The sequence below is a fragment of the Anomalospiza imberbis genome, chromosome 4 (genome assembly GCF_031753505.1).
Source record: "Anomalospiza imberbis isolate Cuckoo-Finch-1a 21T00152 chromosome 4, ASM3175350v1, whole genome shotgun sequence".
NCBI lineage: Eukaryota > Metazoa > Chordata > Aves > Passeriformes > Viduidae > Anomalospiza > Anomalospiza imberbis.
Genome location: NC_089684.1, coordinates 21,519,349 through 21,532,189, shown reverse-complemented (window position 1 = coordinate 21,532,189; position 12,841 = coordinate 21,519,349). Strand labels below are relative to the sequence as shown.

The 12,841-nt window shown below is 37.6% G+C and overlaps 1 protein-coding gene across 3 annotated transcripts in view; it reads right to left on the bottom strand.

The window, feature by feature from the left end:
- TBCK (TBC1 domain containing kinase) overlaps positions 1–12,841 on the bottom strand; it is a 90,404-nt gene continuing 77,563 nt past the window's right edge. For all 3 annotated transcript variants that reach the window (XM_068187455.1, XM_068187456.1, XM_068187457.1), the window contains 2 exons: positions 11,557–11,716; positions 1–661 (listed from right to left, as the gene is read on the bottom strand). In XM_068187455.1, the coding sequence (XP_068043556.1) occupies positions 551–661; positions 11,557–11,716 (271 nt within the window). In that variant the 3' untranslated portion in view covers positions 1–550. The remainder of the gene's footprint in view (positions 662–11,556; positions 11,717–12,841) is intronic.

The following is a 12,841-nucleotide window of genomic DNA, read 5'->3' as shown; positions in this document are numbered from 1 at the left end:
TTACAGTGACTTTCAATTTGGGACACATCTTTATTTCCAAACCCGATGAAAAAAACAGTTTTTCAGAAATAAAGCAAGTCAGAAGATACAGCAATTACTTTTCAAATATTAAGGAACACACTTTTTCACACAATATTCATGTTACAGTTTCATTTTGCTACTTTCAATATTCACAGTAAAATACTTTTTCAAATAATCTAAGTGCACCTTAGAGGCATCAAGTGCCAGTTAATTTTGTTTCACAGAAATATAAGCCACCAAAAGCCAGGTAAGTTCCTCTCTCTCTGTTCAGACTTGCCCAAGCACTTCTGCACTGCATCAGTGCTGAAAGGGGTTTCTTGGAAAGCTTAAAGCTTCAGCTTTGATCAGTTCCAACTAAGCTCTATATTAAAGAACAAACACAAAACTCCTGGGCTCTACAGCTGCAGGATAAGACACTGATCACCAGGATAGCTTGTGAAGATGCCATAATGCCCTTTAGGTTCAGGATATCTGTGTTGTAGGTAGGACTTTCCTCTTGAGACAGATTGTCCTGAACGTTTACAGTCACTTAGATTTGTGGAGAAGGAACAGTGAGGAGACCAGTTGGCTTGATCTTGTTGATTCCTCCATCAAGGATGCAGACCCTTGGGTACTTGTTTTTCACTAGATGAGCTGCAAACTGAAGCAGATACATCATTAGCCCACTGCATCTCATAGTCCTTAAGTGACAATAACTCTGTTACATAAGGCAAATTAAACAAAAAATATCAGACCCTAGGAAGTTCTTTTTTTTTGCACCAACAAGTCCAACACAGGAGCTCAGGCCAGAGTGAAACAGCTGAAAGTTAAAACATGAAAGTGTCACACTAATAACAATGAACTTTATTTATCTCTGCTTAGGCAGGTTTTTACCTCATTCTAAAAAGACTGTTTAATCTCAGGGCAATCACTGGAGCCTCTTTCAAAGCATGAACTAAAAAATATTCTTCTGTACACTAGCTGAACTCCCAGTTCTTTTCTGTAAGTTCCCAAGGGTACAAGCATCACAGTTTGAGGGTAAACTCACTTGCTTACCTGTCAAGCTTGTCTGATGTGATTTGATCTCACAGATGTCAGATATGAATTTGGGGTCTACCATCTCTAATCTTTCTTGCTCCCACCAGTCTGCCCACAGGCAGGTTCAATAGTATGAGCAGGTATCCCCCCCACCATGGAAAGCCTCTCTCCTTGAGCAGTTTGTGCCATAAACCAAGCAGCAATTGCCACTTTCCACATAGGAACTCTGTGAAACATTATTGCACTGACAAAGATATTTTGTATATCAAAATAATCATGAGTAAAAAAAAAAATCAAAATTATGTTTCAGAATACCAAAATCCAAACAATATTTTGTGCATTACATGTTGAACTTGCCTTCTATATACTGACTACAACACATTAAAAAGCAAGCACCAAAATGGACTTATCAGTGAGAAATTAATAGTTTTACTTCATTTCCAATAGCTGTGAGAGATTGCTCTGCCATCCGAGTCTTTGAGACTGTTTCTTCAAAATTGGTTGTCAAATCAGTACCAGTTGTAAAATCCTTGAGTGCTTCCAACGGGCTATGTAAAACATTTGCAATTCCTTTTTTGACTCTCTAAAATAATTAGTGATGCTATTTGAGAACAAGTGTGATGTCCAGGTCGCTGCCTTTGCACAAACAACTAAATTACCGGCTCAGGAACAGCTGTGGGCACCCCAATCAAACTCAATACATGGGATTTCTTTTTTCATTTGCTTTCCTCCTAATTACCTATTACAGCATAACAGTGCTGAGGCAGAACTAGATATACTACACGATTACCTGTCAACATTTTGGCTGTTAAATTTATTTCAGGTGGCTGCCTAGGGAAGACTCAAAGTTCAAACATCTCTTCCCCCACCAGTTTGGGTTATTCAGTACAGGAGTCAAAGAATTAAATAAAACAATTCCTGCAATCCAGCAATCAAAGCAGCTGACAGTAAACTTCCACCATATGTGGATGTCAGCTTTCATGAGAAAAGTAAATGCTATGCTTTTGGAAAGGTACTTGGCTGCACAGGTGGTGTAATATGTAATATGCACAGAGACATTACTAGGAGAGCCCAAATACCTCGTTACAATCACAGTCCATAAAGATGCAGTGTGCAGTAGAGACAAAGATAGCACTCAGCTGTGCACACCATGAACTGCAAAAATAGTTAATATTCCCAGTGAAATACTCCTACCAGATATCTCTACTTCACATGGACATATCTGTCACCTCACAGTGCTCTCCACCTGTGACTAATGGACAGTGCTGTGCCTTAGACACCAACGCTGCTCAGAGCCAGCAGCAATGAAAAATGACAACAAGCCTTCAGGCTGGCAGGAAGCAGCACGTTATTTCCTGAGTACAATGTTCCATGTGTCAACAGAGATGTTCCACTCTCTGACTACTGATAACTTTAAAATGCTGATAATAAACTGTAAATCCTGCTCCAAGTGTTTTGAATGCCCTAACCCTAATATAACTACCATTCAATGTAATCTTAAAAGAAAATACACAAAAAAATGCCTTGTACCTGGGGTTTGAGCATTAAAGCCTCTGTCCCACTGTATTTTAGAACTGCTTTAGTAACCAAGGCATGTCTAAAAATAGATTTTCTTCACTGCATATGACAAGGTTACTTTAAAACTTTATAGTGAGGAATTTGTTGCTTCTTGCAGAGCCTCTGGGAAGCAAGCACAGCAAAATCTGGGGCCGATAGCAATGATGGCAGAAAGCACAAGATTATATACCATAAGATGAACTTAAGATGATATACCATAAGATGAGCTCCTTTTTTTTTATTTTTTTTTTTTTAAGTTGTCACAGAACTGTTTGCTGCTGTCTGCCTAGTTTCAGTGAGAAATGCTGCAAATACAATTCAAAATATTGCAGCTGAACATCCAGCCAGGGAAAAACCACTGAGCAGGAAATGTGCTACTACCAGTATCTCACTTCTGTGGGAATCAGCTGCGAGTCAGGGACCTAGAGGTACACTGACATAAGCTCAGGGTTCCTTCCAATTCTCAATATCAGCCTCCAAGAGCTTTGCTCATACATCTGCCCAGGCACTGCATAGAAGACTCCAGGTTTAAGTTACATGGCAACAGGACTTGAGCTGATTAAAGACATTCCTAGTTTTCCCTTCTGCCTTCCCCCCTTTTTTTTCACTGGAAGTAGAAATAGCAACTTTTGGCAAAGCATAGACTTAGAAATATTCTCTTACTGGCACAGCAGTCTTCTTTATTAAAGGTTTGACTTTTTATAGTTCTGTTCCTCTGAACATGTCTGTGCCACCCTCTCCCAGACAGAGGAGCCTGTCTGTTGCAGACAAGAACAGGAACTTGTTCACCATGTGCCTGAAATGTTCCAATACCACCTGCTACCTTGCCTTGCCAAAATACACTCCATGAAGCCACTGTTTTCAAAATACAGGGGAGTGTTATTTCTGGTGTACACACTGATGGAGGGGCACGAGAGGAAGGACTATTTGAAATAGCTACATAGATTTTCTCCCCAATTTGACACTCAGTTATGCCAAATAGCACTAGCCTGAATCAAAGAAATAAAGATTAAAAAAAATTAATATTTCCTAAAAAGCTGGGAAAAAAAATCAGCAATCCAGAAAGAGCAAAATTTCATGCATCAAAAAAATCCCAATGTTCTTTTGAATGAATACCCCAGACTTTCTACAGCAGAAACTGCCATCCTGGAATGCAAACAGAAAGTGTCAACTAGAAGCTTACTAACAGGCACCTGAATACGTAATTTGTAGTTTACTAAATAATCCAATCTACAAAGATGCTGTTAAGACTGAAAATAACATGGTGAAGAGATAAGCCCATGGGCTACATCATCCTCAGCAACCTGTAAATCATCTACATCTTATACACAGATGTATTGAAACACATAAAGGTAGTGTACAATTAAATTCCATTATACAGAAATATATTTCTGTAAATAGAAATAAGCAGTACTTTATTATGTGATTAAACTTTCTCAAATTTATCAAATGTTTATGTTGACATAACTTCTGAAATATATCTTTCCCCACACCACCAATGGATCACACTCCTCTGTAATGCTTCTGCTTTCATTTACACAAGACGACTTGTTGGGGGAAATGGGAGTTGTTCCTATCTGAGGAAAGGCTTCAGGGGATACTACAAGACTTTCAGCTTTTTACTTTCTGCTTCAGGTGGCCTTTCCTCAAAATGAGATTCCCAAGTTCAGTTCCTGTGCTTTCCCTGGTTGCATCTAATGTTTAAACTGAACTTCCAAATTGAAATTCTTCTTGCTGCTTTCACAGCAAATATTACATCTGAAAGGATGAATAAGTGAGAAACTTTTTTAATGACTACTATTTGATGGCTTTGCTGAAGACTTTGGAAACACAGTTCCTCTATTAACTAATGCATCCATCAATTCCACATAAAACAACCTTCTTGGTGAGTATAACTGAGCCAGAAAGCTGCAATTTGCATTTGAAAGTAGTCAGTTAAGACTCTTCATGCAGATACAAAAAGTGAGGCTTCCAGACAAGATCACAGGAAATTCATACCAAAATCTGGGCAAATATTAAACATTTTACCCTGCCTTGGTGATGCTCTCAATATAAATGGCATAACAGGACTGCTCCTTTAAGTACCATCAAGAACCTTAATGATCTGCACATTGGAGAATTTATCAAAATGTTTCTACTACTCTGTTCCAAGCAGCAAAAGAACAGCTTTCAAGTGCTGCATGTCTCATGCCAGGCACGTCTCGTTTTCAGGCTGTCCACAGCAGAGTGTGAGAACACAACAGCGGGAGCAGCCCCACTCCCAGCACCCTTCGGGCCAGCCACGAGGGCTGCTATGTACACATTATTCACTTTCCCAGACATTCTTGTGACAGGCTGTAATTAAAGGGCACACTGGGAGGGAAGGAGGAGTAACATACTGCACCAGAATACCAAAAATGTTGGCTGTGACAAGTGTTACCATGGTATAAATATTAACAGCATGCTCCGAAAGAGTCAGAAGGAAAATAGAAGTCGAAGGAGAAATATCAATCAAATTTTGTAGTATTCATTCATTTCCACAAGATTATTTCTAGATTTCACTTGTAACTCATGCTACACAAATCTCTCATGAATTGCAGTCTATTTTGCTTTGTGATTTCAGTCCAAGAGTTCACCTACACCTCTCTGAAAGCTCAACAGTCAAAGTGATCAGTTTGAAACTTTTTAAACAACACTCTCCATATGCCACAACACAGATCCAGTACACAAGATTATTTTTAGCCAGCTACTTCTTACATTAAAGGGTTCCAGATAAATGAAACAAGACTTGAACACCATGGAAAAGACAGAAGTCTAAAACTTCCCACATCAACAAAACAGTGCCTAGTTGTTGGTTGTAGTATTACCATAAACTGAATGGAAGTTAAAACAAAAAACAACACAGAAAGGACAACTTAGTGCAAACATGTACTAGGGGGTGGGCGGGGTGGAACACAGAACCAACTGCTCTAACAAGATCAAGGGAAAATTCTCTATATGTAGACCTGGCCAAAAAGGAACACTTTCCATTCCATCAGTACAAAAACACAGCAGTAACTTAAAGTACTTAGATGCAAAGATTTGAAAATAAGCCTAAATAAACAGGTAATAATAGCTGGTTTCAGAATAAGTTTTACTGAGAATGAAAGTAAGAGTAAACACAAATTTCTTCAAGGGAAAAATTTTAAAAACCTGTCTTTTAAATTTTCCACCTAGAAATTATATACATTGAAAAAACCCAGCTGAAAGTGAGCACTTGAAAATTAAAGTCAGTTGCAGATATTTAGCTGTTGTAATACCGCTAATTTATACTGAGCAAAATAAATACAGTGCACACATTAGACATGAATGGAAAATAAAATGAAAATACAGAAGGAAAACTATTATATTTTTCACTTAACAAAATAAAAAAAGCTGTTAGGGAACATAAATATGTAATTTTGAAAAGAGGCATAACAGCTGGCTTGGATATAAAAAAAAAAGAAGTAAGAGTCTTTGTGAAAGATTCTACTACCTCCCCCCAGGTCTATGATCTTGAAAAATGGTCAAATAAGTACTTGATAATGAAAAACATTTCTTTCTGATTTGTAGTACTTTCTCCTAACACTACCCAAACTGCAATTTTTGTCCAGTTTCTACTCAACCCCTCCTGCAGCAGTCAGTCAGTCAGTGAGTCCATCCTATTCAAAGGCTGGCTCAGATACAGCTTAGAGAAATGCAAAACAACATTGATCCAGATAAGCACTATGGATATTGTATTTGCCAAATTCACCAGCACCATTCTAGCTGGTATATCCTTACACAAGGTCCCAAACCTATAACAAATATTTGTAGTTCATTACCATCTCTATTTCAGTTATCACCATTTCAGATTCTCTGAACTGGAATACCAGGAAACACAAAACTCTGTCTCAGAGCTGAGAAACAACTCCAGAAAGTGGAAATTCTATATCATAATGCAGTAGCCCTAAGCAACATGGATACAACCTAATCCATGCAAGCTCCATCAAGGACAAGAGTACTCTTTCAGAGGTTCAGTCCACAAGGACTATAACCACTGCCAAGACAGATGTCTGGAGAAATTCTGGAGCCTGACAGCACCACTCCAAGATTCAGGTTCACCATTCTCCCACCTTTCCTGTCCTCAAGAGATTTCCCAGGTGATTGAAAAGAGCTGACACCTTGCTTGCCAGCATCTCTCAGACATATTTTCATAGGTAAAGCAAATCAACTCCATGATTCCAGAGGCATCCAAACCTCTGCATATTAAGGAATACAGACAAGCCAAACAACTCCTACATCAAATAACTAAAATTTCCAGTGGCTGCTACCACTGGTCTCAGTAAAAAAATTAAAAAGATAATCTATTTTGGAGTTCTAGAATTAGCCTGTTTTCCTTGGCACTTCAGAGAAAAAAAGAACACAAATTCTGCCCCTAAAATCTTGCATTTTCTCCCTTCCTCTTTCACAGCTGGCTGTGACAGTGAGAGATTTAGGTCCTCACTGCTGTACCTGAGGCATTCAGTGCTCACTGACCAAAGCCAGGGGTAGGGGCAGAGTGACAAGAGCACACCACAGCTCCTGGCTGGCAGCCCAAGTGTCTCTCAGGCTGTGTGGAGAGCATGTACTGGCAACAGCAGCAGGGCTGCTCTCGCTCCATGAAGGAAAGCATGCATACATTACACTTGCTGCAATAATAAAAAGGGCTAAACTTACAGAACAAAATAAAGAAGACTTAGCCATGTACTGGGGAGAGTTACAACCAGAACGATCGTTGCTGATTAACTAAAATGTTTCAAACTTTTCAAAATACAAGCTTAATCTCTAAAGGCAACAAGGAGGCTCTGATGATTCCAGTAGGCTCTGAGTCTGAATGCAGATGGGAGAATGGGGCCTTAACAAAACAAACATGAAAGAGCCATTCTGGGAATCATAAGGGGCCCCTCCATCCCTTCAAAGATAAGAGTTTTCATTCCAATTGTTCAGTCACTTTTCTGCAGAAACTATTTACAGGGAAACAGAGCCTAAAATATGTACAGTGGAAACATCTCCAGAAGTTTATTGCCTAATTTCTGTTTACTTGCACTCCAGAGATTTCATTAGGCCCTTCCAAATAAAAGTATCTGTCTTTAGAAGCACCTGTTCTTTAGTATTCTGTGCAATACCTAATCTTCAGATCACCCTATCAAGCTTCATAGGCATCCATTTGTGGTTTTAAGACTAGTTTATAACTGAAGAAATCATGCAAGGACTTGCTTCTCTGGCAAAGGCTTTTAAAAAGGCCTGGGGAAGATGACAATAAAATCACACAAATTCAGTAGTAACCAGACACTTTAACCTATGTACCTCAGTCTTCATATAAGAAGAAATGCATTTTTGACAGTGCGCTGGGAGAGAGGAAACACTATATGCTATATCCATATAGAAAAAAAACTTTTTTTCCAAGGTAAGAATATGTTATACAAAAAGAATTTTGAATTTGACCCCCTTCCTCTTGCCTTGAAAAGGGTCAGAAAGATCTCATGTAAAATCAGAACTTCTTGTCTTTGTTTTGGAGATAATGAATGTATTTTATCTATTAGCTTTTGCAATGCAGTAAGAATGACTACTTTGCTTCAGTAACTTACAGAAGTTGTCTAGACAATAAATTTATAGCAGCATAACTTATCTAGACAAAAAGTAATCGATGTAACAATTAGAATTTACAATTTAGAATTTATTTCCCAGGTATAAAGACAGATTTTTTTTTAAGCTTTGACTTACAGCTTATCTGTCTTCTTCCAAGCAGAACATAAATAAGTTGCTAATTATTAGACAGATTAAAGCATCCTGTATATTTTATTCTGTTATAGCATTTAGCTGACAATAAAGCACATATATTAAACCACTGGGGGAAACACATTTATTAAACAACCATGTGACAGAAGTAGAAGTATGCCACTGTCAAAATTAAATTGCTAGAGAATGATTTAGTGTCAGGTAAGGCATTTCTCCTCTTCTAAATTCAGTCAACATTGCAGTAATACAGACAAAAGTTTGAAATGGAAATAGATAATGGCTTAGCACATCAAAGCTGACTGAAGGAGGGAAGATGAAGTAATGTCACCCTTCCCTAAAAAGACCTAAAATAATCCCTGTTCTACATATGCACAACTATAATCCACCATTTTCCTTGCTGTATCTCTGACTTCCAAAGTGACAAAAATCAGGAGACATGTTATTTGTCCTAGACCAAAGAAGAAACTACAGTTGAACACTTATTACTCATTTAACTATTACAGTCCCAACTGTAATGATTCTTTGTCCATAATGGAATTTACAAGGTGCTTATCTGTCTATGGAGGTGGGAAAGGGGCATTCAACTCACTTCAGAGATGCTGCCATTTAACTTATCCAAAAGTTAAAGATCAAAATAGAATCTGATTGATGAACTCCAAAATTATGCCCTTTATGTGGAGGTTTCCTGCTGTTTGCAGAGACAAACAAATACCTGCTCAGTTACCAAATGCCCAGAAAAACCTAGAAGAAAGGCTGGCACCAAGTGAGAAGCACCTGAGAGGAAGGAATATTCTCCAGAGAAGTGTGAGCCAAACACCACCACACAATACCTCTTTTGCAATATCTTCATGCTGCTAATGGTGCATTCAGTAAGCCTCTTGTACATCAGCTAATATATTAATTTAAATTTAGGGTTAGTAGCATCAATGGCTTACCATGCAGGATTGCCCTGTTTTAATTCTGTACTAAGGAAGTGTTCAACTTGAACCAGAGCTGTCAGATCCAGAGGCACCATGTGACACTGCTGGCTTCCTTATCCTCTTGCTGAAACAGTGCTGTGGTGAAGCTTTCAGTTTTCCCTCTTACATCTCATATTCTATTCAGAATATAATAATTCTAGACAGCATTTTCTTTCCAATTTAATTTTTTTATCATCTGGCACCAAATCAAATGTAAAAAATAGAAACAGAAAAAAAGTACAAGAAGACTTTTTCTATAGGTCTGTTCAGTATACTTCATTTTGCTTTTTAAATTATTTTTAAGTGATGCCAAGTAGGCTGTTCATTTGAAGCACAATTAGAAGATTCAACCTTCTAATTAGAAACAGTCACATAAACAATTAGTGGTTTTTTCACACTTACATCTGCCTCTCAGTCCTATATAAATTTAAACTAAACATATAGCAATCTCCAAATTTTTAGTGGAGTAAATATCAGTGAACAGTTGTGAAAAATTCTCCCTTATGGCAGAAGGTACAATTTTTGGCTCATCTCATTTAATCTGGAAATACATATCTCTGTTTAGAAAATATACATTTCAAGTTGAGCATCTTATAACATGGACAAAAATTGGTTTTATTTCCATGCATTCACTTCTAAATTTTTTCCTCTGATTGGATTACCTAGTAAAATTTAAAAGGTAATAACTATTGCTCTTGTCAAGCCTTGAGCTACACAGCTTGGGTGTGACAGACAGTTCTATGCAGCTGTGCAGAGTAAAAATGAAACTGGCCTTAAAAAATTATCCACAAAAGAAAGGGTTTTATCCGCACAGTCAAATTGAGGCTGGTGTTATATGTACTTTAAAAGTGTGACAGAGGTGCTCAGTTCCAGCCAGTATTTAGGCTTTAGTATTCAATTAATTTGTGGTCAAACTGGTCAATCCAGTATTTTGTTACTATTTAAAGCTCAAAACTCTTTTGTTAGGAATTCAAGAACCCTAAAAGCAAATCAAGAGGCAAAGCAGCATTTCTTTTCTGTATTGACAATTCTGGGTCAACATTGTCTTGGCTGCAGCAAATCTGGGCTTAGAGGATAAGACAGCACCTCCCACGTGACTGAAGTACTTGCACTAAGCACACGGCAAGATTTCTTTAGCTGCACAGCAAAGGAAACATTTCATGTTAATTTCAAAAATTTTGAAACATTAAAAAAGATGAACTTGCCTAGATTCACACACAAATCTACATACTAATTACTGAAACTGTGTGAGAGCTGGTTTACAGTCTCTTTCATGCCATCTCTGTTACTATTTAAGAAACCTGATACATATCACAACTTAATTTTCTAGATGATGAAATGCAGTTTAATAAAGGGGATTTCTCCATAAAGGGGATTTCTCCATCTACTTACAACTCCCTACAGGTACTAAATGAACATCATGTGCTGGGTTGATGCTTCTGCTGCTCCTGACATTAAGACCTTTTAGTGATTCACAGTCCTCCTTGTCATATCAGGGTTACAGTTCATGTCCTTTGTGTAAACAGGCTTAAGAAATGGGTGAACTAAAGGTATACCATAATTAAGAGTGTGTCTGAAAAAAAAAGGATAACTTTCCTTCATATGAGAGAAGTATAGTGAAATAAATACTTATGCACTTTCAGTTGTTACTCTGGCAGTTCTCAACACCATCAAATATTTTGTTATAGAAAGGAATAGGTAAGTTTGAATATTCTTCCTGTCTAGCTAAAGACACTGACAATAAATATATCATACAAAAGTTACCAGTAAGGATCATTCTCCTCTTCACTGAGCACAACTGCAGGAACAAGTGATTCTAAAAAATTGGGAATACATTGTTTCTTACTAGTAGGAATATGAATTATATCTTATTTCTTTTGCACTTCATAATGAATCTGTCCCCATCCAACTCACCTTATGTATCCTTCCTAACTCCACAAAAAGTGAATGCAAGCCAATTTTGAAAGCTCTTACTGATGCACATTAGAAGTGCCGATGTCCCTTCTCTGGCATGACAGCAATAAAGATTTTAAATGTAAAGCAATTTCATTTCAAAATGGACCACTTGAAGGGAAATGTCTTTATCTAGTAGCAGAAATGAGCAACAACAAAAACACCACCCCAAATCCTGTCACAAAATTCTAATCTAAATTTTCCAGACTCTGGCATTTATTTTATTACTGCCATATGCATGCTATTGATGTATCTCTAAGGATAAAAACATACATTACAGCAATATACTTACAGCAGCTGTGTTCTTCACTGCATTTCCTACAATCACCACAACTCTTCCTTTAAAGCTCTGCAGTGTGGCAGTTGCTGGGCACTGGATGAGATCCCCTTCTGCAGTAAATGCTGATGCAAAAGGAACATTGATGCTGCCAGAAATGTGGCCACGGTTAAAGCTTAGGAGGATCAGTTAAGGAGTTCTGAAAGGCAGAGAAACCTGTGGAACATGAATAGCTGTAGGGTGAACCTGCTCTTCATCCTGGCTGCCATGATATAACACCATTGGTCTTTTGTGATACAGTATTTTGACAAACCTCATTTACTGTTTACTCATATGGAGAAAAACCTTCCAACACAACAGATGAAAGCAAGCACAGAATGAAGAGCTGTTTGGTTCAAAAAAGGACACAGCACAGCACTACAGAAAATGACCTGCTAAATTAAATACTTAGTACTGAAGAGCCAATATCCCCAGTACACCTAATTTTGTGGCTTTCACTTCAACTCCAGTCTGTTAAGAGGAGCCAAATACCAATAAGCACCTCTTCCAGAGGCATTTTATGCAAAAAGAATGAAGTACTTAAAATGAGAACCAAAACTAAACGGGGATTATCAGGAATATCCTCAACTTCCTGTCAACCCCCACAAGTCCTCTACTATTTTGATCCAAATTGAAATTCTAATGTATATGACCTCAGATTCCCAGACAATGAGCACCATGTGTATTATCTGCAGTCCCACTAAAAGCAAGTGTGTAATGGGTATTGAAAAGCAAACAACTCTGAGACACCATAGTTAGCTGTCCTTCAGTTTCAGAGGATGATCATTCAATGAGATTTTATAAACAAATATTGAATGTGAAGGTCTCTTAAATAAAAATTAAGTTGGACTACTACTACCTAGCTTTTTATTAATTTGAAAATGAACTATGGCCTTGACAAAACTCTGAATTACTTTCTTAGACTGTACACACATGCCTGGAACACTCCCTTTCCCCAGCTATAAGCAAAAACAGCTTTGAAGAGGTGGGAATCAGTAAAGTTCTGCAAAAATATACACAATGTCAAATATTGAGATCAGTCACTCTATTACTGTACTTGCAGAAAGCTAGTTAAATTTATAAAGAAATCCCAAAATTCTATTAAATAAATGAGCTGCTTTAAATAGGGGTAAGACTTAACTGACTTAGAGTAATACTAGCATTCGTTTCTCATTATTTATGTAACAGTTTCAGTTTTATGATCATCATTGTTATAGTGTGGGAAAAGCATGGCTATATAAAAAACATTTGAAAGAACAAA